General features: G+C 43.0%; 1 protein-coding gene across 16 annotated transcripts in view; it reads left to right on the top strand.

Annotated features, from left to right (window-relative positions):
* Positions 1–12,706, top strand: part of SGCD (sarcoglycan delta) — a 492,080-nt gene that overhangs the window by 432,710 nt on the left and 46,664 nt on the right. For all 16 annotated transcript variants that reach the window (XM_064724715.1, XM_064724711.1, XM_064724714.1 and 13 more), the window contains 2 exons: positions 4,072–4,159; positions 6,352–6,471. In XM_064724715.1, coding sequence (XP_064580785.1) covers positions 4,072–4,159; positions 6,352–6,471 — 208 coding nt within the window. The remainder of the gene's footprint in view (positions 1–4,071; positions 4,160–6,351; positions 6,472–12,706) is intronic.

Raw genomic sequence — 12,706 nt, 5'->3', positions numbered from 1 at the left:
TGTCCCTACCAGTGGAAAATGCAGTGCAGGAAAGTGTCACTGCTGTTACTGCTGTTATCACATTTAGCTGCTGGCTGGATTTGAAGAAAGGAATATATTTATTACCCACATAGAACTTTCCCTTGGAACAGCACCCAGGGGTGCAGGCAGGTGAGTGCTGCCTGTGGCTGTGGGCCAGAAGCAGGAGAGCTTTTGCTGGCTGCTTGCCTTACAGAAAACAAGATTCTGCCCGCTGACATTCCAGCTGAGCACAGAGCAGTGTTTGCTTCCTGTAATGTCACTGAGAGGTGGGGTTGAGCAGGAAAATGGTGCTCTGAGTGACTCCTCCATAGACTGCTCCTTGCCAGCCTAGATTATGCTTTAAGATTTTATTTTTACCATTATTTTGTCAAGCCTGCAGGAAATCCACCATTTCCATTATTTCCACAAGCTTCACTTGGCAGTTACTGTGTGAAGTCTGTGAATCCATAGGATCAGATCAAAGCTGTTCCTTTTGACCATCTGAACTACAAACACGCCAACTGTGAGGCATTATTTTTAAATTGCCTGTAAAAATTTAAAAGGATTTCCAAATATTTTTAATAATTCCCTAAAACAGTCTAAGGACATCTGTTAAAGTACTGAATTTCCCAGAAGACAGCAGTAGTTGGGATTGCTTCAGCTGCAAATTAAGGTTGTCAGTCAAAGGGCTTTTTCTGTTTCAGTCTTTGATCTGGGAGTTTTTAGCATCTCTTCCAAAGTGAGCCAAAGAAAGACAGCTAGTGAGCTGTTCTGGCTTGTTTTACCATGTGTTTAACCTAGCAAACAGTCAGTTGATACCTTTTGTGAAGTTTTCTGTATTTTACTGGATACCTCTGCTTGGTGAAGAATCAAGCTATGCAGTTCTGACATATTTTTGCACTTTTCATATTCCTTCTTCTGCAGCATGTGTCCTGTGTTTTAATATATTGAGTAGCTGTGGCAAATGCTGCTGTGTGTCTGCAAACATTTGAATTATTTTAAGGCACTGGCTCTGCTAATGAGCTGGAGTAAGAGGCAGAATGATGCATTTGCTCTCCAAGATTTCCTGCAGAGATGAATAGCAGGTTCATGGTGAGCTGAAAGGACATGACCAGCCCAAAGAGTCATTAAAAGATGTTCTTGTTTATTGCATGCTGATATTCCAGCTCCATCAAGGGCTATGACAGTTTATGAAAATATTGCTTCTCTACATAACTGTTTTATTGTGGTGCTGATGCCATACTGATCTAGATTTCCACCTGCTCATATGCATCAGAATACTTCATTTTGTGTCATGGTAACATGAAAGTGTAAGAGAAGGGGAAGGCTTTGTCTTTTCAGTTGTAAATCCTAACTGGCTTTTAAAGCTTTCATTATTTTGTTCTGTGTGATTGAAAAAAGCTGGCATCATCACCAAGCTTGCAACAGAGGAAATTTTTTTTTTAATGTTCAGTGTTTAAAAGATGTCAATGTTATTTCCTTTGTAAACAGAAGATGATGGATAGAAAATCTGCCGAATTTTCAGCAAAAGGGAGTAATTTCTTCAGTTCTTTTTCATTCCTTAATGGAAAAAGTATTATGGAAATGAGAGCAGGCATTGCATTAAGTGCTTCCAATGTTCTTTCCCTGCAGACCAATAAAAACATAACTCCTCCATTAGGGAAATTTAGTTTTTTGAAGGCTGTGTGAATTTGAGTTCTGAATGAGTGAATGAGATGACTGTGCTGGAGTAAACATTTCCATGTCTGATTATGTATTTCAAGCCTTTTCTAGATGGATACCAGCTCTTTCCTTGTCTTGTAGGTCTTCTTCAGAGCAACTCTTTCTGTGGCTTTTTACATTGACTTACCTTGTAGTTCCTCTGTAGTGCAATCTCACATTACAAAGAGCAGTAACAGTTTTCAAAGTCATGGGAATTGAACTATTTTTCTTGCCTGACTGTGAACTAGAGTTCGTGGCTTTTTCAAAACACTCCAGCTGCTTCAAAACTCCATAAGCAAAATTCAAACTGTAAAGTAAAAAAAAAAAAAAGACTTTCCTATGCTTCCTATGGCGTGTTTCTAGTAGTTATAGTCTCACCCATAACTGTACATTATGCAGATTGTAGCTGTCTACCTTTAAAAATACTCTTTATGTGTAAGTGGGAAATGGATATGCAGCAGTGAACTGCTGTTCCTGGGTGTGCTCAAATCAGGTCCCTGAGCAGGGGGGATCCAAGTGAAGCTATCTTTTCTTTCTCAGCTGTTAACCATTAAATAGTAATAAATAATCAGCGTTCATTTCTAGAAGTTCTAGAAGATATCAAATAAAAGAGAAAAGGAGAATCATTACAAGTCATTAGAACTGATCCCTACTTATAAATTATTAATCATAATTCAGTTCTGTATACAATAATACTTAAGGTGTCCCACACATTGCAGAAGTATAAAAGGATGATTTGTCCTCATTTAGTGTAGGAGGGGACAGAGGCACCAAGAGCTTCTGAAATTTGTCCAAGATCTGGAAATGATTAAATGAAATTAATTTTTCATTATTATTTTTATTTAGTTGTAAATAGTCTGGATGTAGCCAAAATGTTCTAGTTATAATTGATCAAACAAACCCCATTCTACTCTTTATTGTTGAAGGGTTGCCCATGGGAACATGCTGCAAAAACAGTGAAGGCAACAAATGTAATTACTGTGAATATTTGGTCATGTGAGGCTGGTTTTATTTTAGTTTTTTGAGGTCTGTTTTCTGAAAACACTGCTGGGAATTGTTTGTTCATCACTAGAGTGTTCCCTGAAGGCCCAGTCCACTACAGGACTCCCAGGAATAATTTCTGTGTTCCTATTATATTTTATATGCAGACAACTTAATCCTTCTGCCATGATCCAGAAAAAATGACATCTATGAAAATATTGTGTTCATTACAAATCTAGGGGCAAGGAAAACATGCCTGACCCACAGGATTCTCTGTCCCCACCCTGATTATTCATTCCTAATGGAAAAAGTTTGAAATGCTGGAAAAAACACATTGGACATAAAAATTTTCAACTTCTTGCTGATTTTAAGTTGAAAATTTTTCAACTTCTTGCTATTTTATCTCCTCTGCCCATCCTGTGTCTCAGTTAATTGATGAATCTGATCAGCTGCGTGCTTTAGGTGTTATGAAGAGATGCTGGTGGTGAATCTCCACCTCTCTCATGGGATTTTTGGCTGATTTGATTTGGGATCTGCCCGTGCTGGTGCTGTGGGTGGCTGGTAGCCCCTGAGGAGCCAGCTGTGCCCAGCTGTGCCCAGCTGTGCAGGCTGGGGCTGCCTGTGGAGAACACGAGTTCCCCGGTGCCTGGGCTGTGTTTGCACACAGGAGCAGCCAGATGGTTGGAGCTGTGGGTTTGCTTTGGCTTCACTCTGAGCAGAAGTACCTGAGATGGATGTTGCCAGGTCACTGCGTGGCTCCTGTGTGCTGCCAGCTGCTCTGGCTCTTCTCTCTGAGGTGTTTTTAAAGCATTACAATGAGAAATTGGTGGAACTCTCTGTGGTGGAGTGGAAGTGGGGAAGAGTTTGTGCCTTGTGTTCTGCAGACCTGGTGGGATGGGTCTGGTCACAGGCTGGCCCACAGTGTGGTGGGGAAATGTGCCAGGTGCTTCACAAGTGCTTTGAGGTCTAAGGCACTCTCCACATGTAAATCACATTTTCTCCTCCCCAGCCCTTGGGCATGGCTCGCTCACGTGGTGGGCACACACTGTCACCCATTGGAGTCATCAGAAGCTGTAATTTTGCAGATTTACCTCTGAAATACACTGCTGCAGTCCACCACCCTCCTGAAACACCTTTGGGAAGCTTAGCTCAGGTCCCATATCACCTTTTAAAATTACAGGTTGGTTGGTAGAGGCAATCATCCCTAAAGCAAGGCACTGCCTGGGCCAGGCAGAGCTGTGGTGACCACTCTGGGCTTATCCTGGGCAGGAGGAGCTCCTGCAGGGTGGATGCACCCCAGGCTCGGGGTCAGTGCTGGGCACAGCTCCAGCTGCCTCACCCAGGCTGCCATGCCCATCTCACACCCTTGGTCTCGTGGTCTTGTTCCAGGGCAACCCCCTGTACTTCCAGTCCGCCAGGAACGTGACCGTGAACATCCTCAACGAGAACACAAAGGTCCTCACTCGCCTTGTAACAGGTAAGGAGGGGGAAAGGCTGCTCGGAGGGATCAAAGTGGTGTTTGGGGATGCTGTGCCGGCTTCAGCACACAGAGGGGAGCCTCGACGTCTTGTGGAGTAGAAATGAAAACTTCGCTGCACTGTGTAGAAACAAAGACAGGGACAGGAAAGCTGTGCTGGGGAGGCACCTGGCTGGGGCTGTCTGACAACAAAACAAACCATCATTTTCATCTGAAAGCCAGCCCAGACTTAGAAATATTTGTTGTATGACATCAGGGTCAAGAAGAACATACACCCGGCTGACATTTCTGTTCTAACAAGAACAGGTTTTTCTGAAGACATTTACAACTTGCCTGAAATCTTGGGAACACTGGAGCCCAACTGTGGCAACAGTTTGCAATTTAAAGTCCTCCTGCTGATGAAGAACTCCCTTTGCACCCAAACAAGAGTGTGTTGGGTGGGGAAATGGGTGTTTTGTAAATCCCCAGTGCACAGCAGCCTTTGAATGAATGAATATATAATTTGGGTTGAAATAGTCTAATGCATTATGTAAAGAATATGGCACTGTATATGTGATATAAAATATATATTTGATATGGGACAGAGATATATTTACTGAGATTTATGGATAGACTGTGAGAAGTATTGGTGTGTGGCAAGGGCAGTAATCCATAAACATGTTTCTAAGTTGAGACTGGGTTGCTTGGTTTGCTTATATAACATCTTGGCCTTTAGTCACAGTACTAAATAATTAAATATGCAGCTTCAGTGAGCAATTATTTAGGCAGCATGTGTGAAACTTGCCTGGAGGAAGGAAATAAATTCGACCCCAGGCTCCCTGATTCTCACATTCAGAATGAAGATCTTCAGTTTGTTGGTTCTCCATGTATTTTCAAGAGGGTGTTTGGTTCACTTAAGCACCTCTGTGTCACGAGAGTTTGGGACTCAGTGATACCTCCCAGTGTGGTGCTTTGGTTATTGAGCTTTTTATGCATTCAGCACCAGCTTTGGTTTCACAGTGGAGCAAAGATGTGGTCCCATGTTGTGCCTACTGCAAGGATGAGTGGGAAGGTGGTTAATAAGCAAGACACAAATCAGATTTTTACTGGATTTTCTCAGTGTGGCTGCACGAGTTTTTAAGTATTTCCAGGTATCTCAGCATGGCCTCGCTTGTGTGAAGTGCAAACCACATGCATGATTCTGTGTGTCCAGGGTATGTTATCTGTGGGTAGGGTAGGGATGGAGTTTTTAAGAAAATACTGGCTTTCAAGTGTTATTTCTCTTGTCTTTTGAGAAATGAAACTGGTCTTGAAGATGGCCATAATTAATGCAAAATCCAATCACATGCCTCATGCAGGATGATAGTCCGGGAGGGCTGTGGCTTGGTTGCAGTTGGGAGGGCTGATGAGTGGTGAATTGTCCAAAGTCTGGCTAGCTCAGTAACCCAGGGCAGCCTCTTTGTAACTCTTGGCAGCCTTTGAGCCACAAACCTGCACAGAATGGCTCTCAGGCAGCTGATGTTTATCAGCCCCCACAAGAAAACGAATTGCCAGAGGCTTTCCAGCCCTGTAGGGCACAGCAGCCTGCAGGAAAAGCAGCAGAATTGAAATAAGATCTTCAAAGGAAAGTTTTACTTGTCTAAAAACTTTCTGCACTTTGAGAGGATGCCATTTTTTCCTGGCCTGCACATGATTGAAGGAGTCTAAAACAAAACATTTGCTCCTGTCCTGGTGTTTGTCTTTTCTTTTTTAATTGGGCTGTGCATGACACTGATAGAATTTTAATCCAGATATGTTTAAGAGCTAGAAAACCAGGAATCATTTACACAGCAGCATCAGTCCAAGCAAAATGGGCCCAGGAGCTCTTGATGCCTCTTACACCTGCAGCAATACTCTCAAAGCATGGCTGGATTTGTTCATTGCTGTTTCACCTATAGGTCTGTCTTTTTGTAAAAATATCCCAGCTATCCCGAGTTCAATGGTGATTTTATGGCACACATAAGCATTAGAAAAGCATAAGTAGAAACAGTTGAGCAGTTGTTACTTGGGTAGAAAACTGCCCTTTCCTAATAAGATCTAAAAAGCCTCTCTGTTTGGTGTCTCTGATGCAATTTGTTGAGCTGTTATTACTCAGAAAATGGGTTTATTGAATGTATGAAGCTAGTGTGTGATTTTCTTACACTTTTCCCTAAAGTAAAGCTTCTTCCCCCCAGGTCCCCAAGCAGTGGAAGCACACAGCCAAAAATTTGAGGTGAAAACCCTCTCTGGAAAATTGCTGTTTTCTGCAGATGACAACGAAGTGGTGGTTGGAGCAGAGAGATTGAGAGTTCTAGGTAAGAGATTGTTCCTTAAGCCACAGTTTTAATATGCACCTCTTCAAATCTGAGTAAAGTTTTGCCTGACTTTCCTTCCCACTTGCTGAAAACTTCTTTTGGAGATAAAACTTTGTGCTGTCTTTATGGCTTTGAATCTTCTCCAAGCAGATAAAGGCCAGGAGTTTCTGTGTGAGGGCTTTCTTAACCTGCACATTTGTTCTTTCCCCTCCATTAAAAACTCCCCTGGAAGTGGTTTGTCTGGCCGAGTGAAATAGCTTTAAAACCAGTTTTGGAACCTGAATAACTTTTATTTCTTGGATCTGGGGTGGAGGACAGTGAGGGATTGCCCCAGGGATGTGCCCATGTCTGCAGTCACTGTGCAAAGGGAACCTCAGGGTTCATGGTTTTGGTGCCAGCAATGTCACCAGCTCCTCCTTTATTCTGAAACAAACACCAGGAGGATCTGCCTCCCCAGCTCTGCTGCCTGCCAGGATTTATTCCTAATAAAGTAGGAATAAATGGTATTTCCTAATGAAAACTGGGAAACACTCTGGGTTTGGGATGTAGGAGTTCTTTCTTGTTTATTTGGATTTTTTTTTTGTCATTAATTGGGGAAACAAAACAGTTGTGGCAATTGGAAATATTGAAACTTATTTGATAGTTATATAAAATTAACTGTCTGGAAGTTGAATTTTTGTGCTCCCCAGTTCAAGCCATGCTCTTTGGTTAGTCTGGGATTTGGTCAGGAATGTTTTCACACAGGACCACATAGTGGGTAGCTCAGTGTTGCTCACAGTCACCCAGCAGTGCTGCTGGTCTCTATGGAGGCACCAATATCTGTTAAATAGTGACTTGTTTTAGATGCATCTTTTCATTCCAAACTGTTCCTTACTTCTCTTGTAAAAACAGATCAATAAGGAGCTTGGAATTATATATAGATGTAGATAGTATTTTTTATTATTTTTTTATTATAATTTCTAGCTATTTGATAGTATATTATGTGTAATATAAATGGGATTTGGTATCCAAGCCTTAACATTTTTTGCTGCCTGACGTCCTGCTGTTCTGGATGGTTCCTGATTGTGGGCAGGGGGGGTGGAGCTCTCTGCCCATCACTGTTGTTACACACTGGACTGGTTCAGTCACCAGCTGTAAAAGGTTAGGTGGGCTTCACAGAATAAATGTTGACCTTCACAAAATTAAGAGTATCTTTGTTGGCTTAGAACCTCAAAGGGGCGCAATCAGAATTCTTGTGGTGCTCCAGAGTTGGGGACATTTGTAACAATCCATGTTCTCCAGCAAAGCTCCCTGCACACTGCACCTTTCAGAGCTAATTTTTGCAGGGTAGATGAAGTCAGGAAGCAACAGTTTTTAAGTGTTTTCTTGGAGGCCTTAAAAGAGATTTACATTGTTGATTTAAAAAAAAAATACAGAACCTTCTTACAAGCTGCAATTACTCCTTTTCAGATTACATACTTTAAAAAAATTGCTCTTAAATTCCTCTGTACTTTGAAGAAACCAGGAATTAATTTTGATAGCTATTTTGAGGTACTGCTTTGTTTTAGTCTCCAGACTAAACGGCATCAAAAATCTGCTGATCACTGTAGTGCACTTTGATTTTTACCTGTAACTGAGTGTTTCTCGAGGTTGGTTTGACTTTTGCAGATCTATCAGAAAAGAAAAAAATTAAATCATGCTACTGGTGATGTTACATAGCAAGTATTCCAATGACCTTGAGCTGAAATGCTTTCTGAGTTCATTCTTGGCTTTGTTTTTCTCCAGCTTTGCTTCCCCAATCTAATTTTATCTCGGAAAGTGTTTGCCGTGGCTGTTTGCCATGCTGGGGAGTGTTACACCATATGTTCGTGTTTCTTGCAGTGTTTTTGTCTGCTCTGAAGGCCAGTCCGAGTTGCAGCACACAGACAAATCCCTTTGATCATTCCTCTGGTGTTTGGGCTCTCAGGTGCTGCTGGAATGTGTCTGCTGACACCCATCTAGGCCATGTAAATAATTTGAACTTGTTCTTGTTATTACTGAACAAATACTTCTTGTAGAGGCAAGTGTGTGTCAACAACCTGGCATGAAAGTCATCCCACAGAGGTCAGAGCAGCAGTTCTTGTGGCCAGCTTTGAATATTGCCAGAGACAATAACTCTTTTCTTTGTACAGACTCCAAAGTTTTTTTCTGGAGGTTTGTGCTACAAACCGATGCTGAATCCTTGTCCTGAAAAAAGAGGTGCTCTGCTGTTTTGAAATGAACCCTGCTCTGGGTATCTAGAGGGTTTTTCAACATTAGCAAGGGATAAAAAAGGGGAAGAATACACAGAATTATAGATTAAAAACAAATGCAAGTAGGACATAGGATGTATTTGATGGTGCTTCAAAAAACCACGCAGCACGGGCAGTGCAGATTTCCATATGAAAGTGCTTTTTATTTGATTTGTATTTTGGGGAGTTATTTCTGATTTATGAGCATTAAAGGACACAGAGAGACAGAGCTGGCCACCTCTGCTTTTCATGTATGATGTAATTTCAGTGATTTTTTTTTTATATAGTAAATCCAGTCAAAGCTGTCATCATAGGAGGATGGCAGGAGCTTCTGTCTGAGGGGAAGGGCAGATCTGAGCCCTGGTAACACTGACACAACCTTGTGCAGACACAAAAAATCCCCTCTGCCCTGCTCAAGTTGGGAACTCAGCACTGCCTGGGTGCAGATAACCCTGAGGGAGCTTGTGTTTGCCTGCAAAAAACCTATAAAAACTGAGCCCTGCAGCGACTCCACTCTGCCCTTTCACTTCTGAGCTCTTCTGCCAGCGCTCGTGTGCGGATGGGATGGGATGGGATGGGATGGGATGGGATGGGATGGGATGGGATGGGATGGGATGGGATGGGATGGGATGGGATGGGATGGGATGGGAGCACCTTCTCACTCTTAGCATCCCTCTCCTCCCCAAATGGAACTGGAGCACCCCATAGTGTTTTGAAAGATCCCATAGCAACCTCAGAGCTGCTCTCCTTCCCCAGAACCTCAGCTCTGCCTTTCAAGGCTTGGATTTCTGGAGGCAAAATCTGCCCCTTCTCTGCCCCTGGGGTGTGTGGGGTGATGTGCAGCCCTTCCCTGGCAGCCCCTGCCGTGGCCAGCAGAGCTTTGGGCAAACCCCAGGGACACAGAGCCCACTCACACCTGGCTGGAGCCCCCAGGGCTCCTCGCTCAGACCCTTGCAGGGCAGATAAATGAGCTGCTCCTAATTGAATTTGTATTTGCTGCCTCATCCTGACTCCCTCCTTCCCTCCCTCCAGAAATGAAACGTGTCCAGCCCATCTGAAAAACAGGGAGTAAGAAATGCTCTTTAGTTAAAAGAGTATTAAAAATAACTTTGATATATATTAATTACAATTTCATTTAATAGCTTATTGAACGTTATAGCATTTATAAATAAAAGACAATCATAAAGCATTATTCTGACTGTTAATTAGCTCTATTTATTCTCCAGATTAGTTTTTAAATATGCCCTCTAGATGCCACTTGATACTAATTAACAGAGTTACATTATTATCTCTATAGAAAGGCATTTTTAATTAAATCTAAAGCAATTTAAATTAGCATGAGTTTTTACAGAAATTAAACTCTGGTCAGATGCTTAATTTAGCCTTATAAGACAACATCTGATGACATGCCAGTGTCAGTTCTCCCAGGGGCCTTGACATCTTTTTTATTTGAGATTATTTTTTGAAGTTTGTTTTCAGGGAAACTTGCCACTATGCTCTGGTGTTTAATATTTATGATGGATTTAACCAGGTTTTTTTGAAGACTAAATGTTGATGGGAATCCACATGCATTGCAGTGAGCTGAGATAATGCCACAAAAGCCACACTTCTGCAGCTTACAGGAGTCTGGCAGTGCCTGGGTTTGTGTGGGAGGTGGGATTGCATGGGCTGGATGTTGTCCCCTTACAAATCTACCAAGCTTTTTCACCACTGTTAAAATTACTGTTTTGCTTTCCAGCAAGGATAGGATTAATCACAACCCCACAGGGCCCCTTCTCTACAACAGAACAATACAGGGATTGCTCCCACCCCCCAGAAAATGTCTCTCACACATTTGGATTAGCATGGCAGAAGCTTTTCTTCTAATGGAGCCGAATGATAAAGATTTGGCTAAAGCCTTCTCCTGTGGCAAACCCTGACTAAAATAGCTGCATTTAGAGTGGGGTAGGATGCTTTTCATCTCCCAGAATACAGACTGCAGGAGCAGTGTGAGCCACCCCAACACCATGGCTGGTTTAAAAGCACCTTTGATCTCACCAATCTTTCCTTGCTCTCCTGTCAAATAATTAGCAAGTAGCTCCATTTCTACCTTGTAGCTTCTTTTCCACTGTAGCCAGCACCCTTTGGGCACTGAACCATGTGGAGCATGTCAGTGCTGACCACAGGTTAGACTTTTAGGACTGTTAGTTTGGGAACATTTTTTTGTTCACGTTTCTCTCCAGCTGCCTGGGAATGCACCTGGAAAGAGGAATCAGCTGTTGAAAGGTTATTGCTAGTTTATTAATAAGTTTGGAGTAATTAAATCCAAGGCACATTTCCAGCATTTTATTTATGAGCTGTTTATTAAGGAATTGAGAGGATTTAGTGGAGGAACACCAACAATAAAAGCAGTGTGGTCCAGGAGTGTGTGGCTATTTACAAGAGCAAGCAGTGATGGAGGAAGAGGAATGGCTTTAAACTGAAAGAAGTTAGATTTAGATTAGATATCATTAAAAATGGGGTACTGTGAGGGTGGTGAGGCACAGGAATGGGTTGCCCAGAGAAACTGTGGGTTGGATGGAGCTCAGAGCAACCTGGTCTAGGGGAAGATGTCCCTGCCTGTGGCAAGGGAGTGAAACAAAATGACCTTTAATGTCCATTCCAGGGCAAATCATTCTGTCATTCTGTGACTGGAGAGAGCTCTTTTATATGACAATATTGGGGCTGCTGTCGGGGGCCTGCTCTGCATTTGTGGAACACAAGGTGCTGTGTCCTGTTCCTCATGGAAGGGTTAAAAAAGCCTTTGCAATAATATCCTTCTCTTTGTTCAAGAGGAGAGCAGGATTTAATGTGGATGTTACTGAGCTGACACATCTGTGTAAGCTGCCCCAGCTGCCCTAAGCTTTGCATCTACAAACATGTTCAGGGTTCCATTATCAGCTTGATCTGGAGCCCTGCAGAGCTGTGGCTGCAGTGCCAGCCTGGTTAGGGAACTTTGCTCACATTTCCTCCATATTAAACTTTTAGGGACTTCTTGGCACGTCCTTTTCAGCCTTTACTTGCTGCAGTGGTTACAGCAGGATAACTTTAATGACGGCAAGAGTAGTTACATTTCATTAAATAATCCACAGAGGTATTTGACTGGTATCAGTCATTTCAGAGGGTGGGGTAAGCTAGAAATTTAACAGTTTCCAGGAATTACCACCCATTTTTACAGCATGTACCCTTCTTCAGCAGTGATTATTTATGGATCAGAACATGCATGGTTGCCCTTTACAGCAGCCATTATGATTTCCAAATGGCATTTTGCTGATGTGTTTGTGGCAGAGGGAACAACTCTGGTAGCCAAGTGTTGAAATCAGGCCTGACCCAGAGAAGAAATGGAGCTTTCTGGTCTCACCAGTGAGTCTGCTGCAGCTTTATGCCTGAGGGTAAATGCCAAGCTTCAAAATTTGTAGCGTGGATTTTGGGCATTGCCCTGACAAACATGTCCTTGTTAGAGGTCTGTGAGTGGCGTTGTAAAAGGAGCCATGGTGCTGCAATACTCATGTCTTATAAAACTGAGACATTTTCCTACTCTAATCCTTTTCCTTTACAAAGGCAGAGGAGGGGAAGGTGCCTTTAACCCAAAGGACAGGAAATTCTCTGGGGCACCTCACTGGGATGCCTTGCTGTGGCTCTGCACCAAACTGCACCATCAGCTTGGCCACAGCCCTTTCCCAATTCACCCAGTTGCAAATGAGCTCCAGCTTGCTTGGGCTGCTCCTGAGCTCCTCTGTGCTCTCAGCCAGGGATGGAACGAGCCCCAGCCAGCTGGGACAGGCATTTGACCTTTTGCTGGAGATGCATGAGCTTCTCTGGGCAGCAGCTGCAGTGCTCAGAGCTCCCTGCCCACAGGTAGTGAGGCAGCAGCACTAATGCAGTCCTGGAGCAATTGCCAAGCTGGGCTGCAGGGAAGGGATGGGGAATGAAACAAGGGGAGCAGGGAAATGTGCTGGCAAATGAAG

Source organism: Zonotrichia leucophrys, chromosome 13, assembly GCF_028769735.1.
Source record: "Zonotrichia leucophrys gambelii isolate GWCS_2022_RI chromosome 13, RI_Zleu_2.0, whole genome shotgun sequence".
Classification (NCBI taxonomy): domain Eukaryota; kingdom Metazoa; phylum Chordata; class Aves; order Passeriformes; family Passerellidae; genus Zonotrichia; species Zonotrichia leucophrys.
Note: the sequence above shows the minus strand (reverse complement) of the source record. Positions and strands in the feature narration are given on the sequence as shown.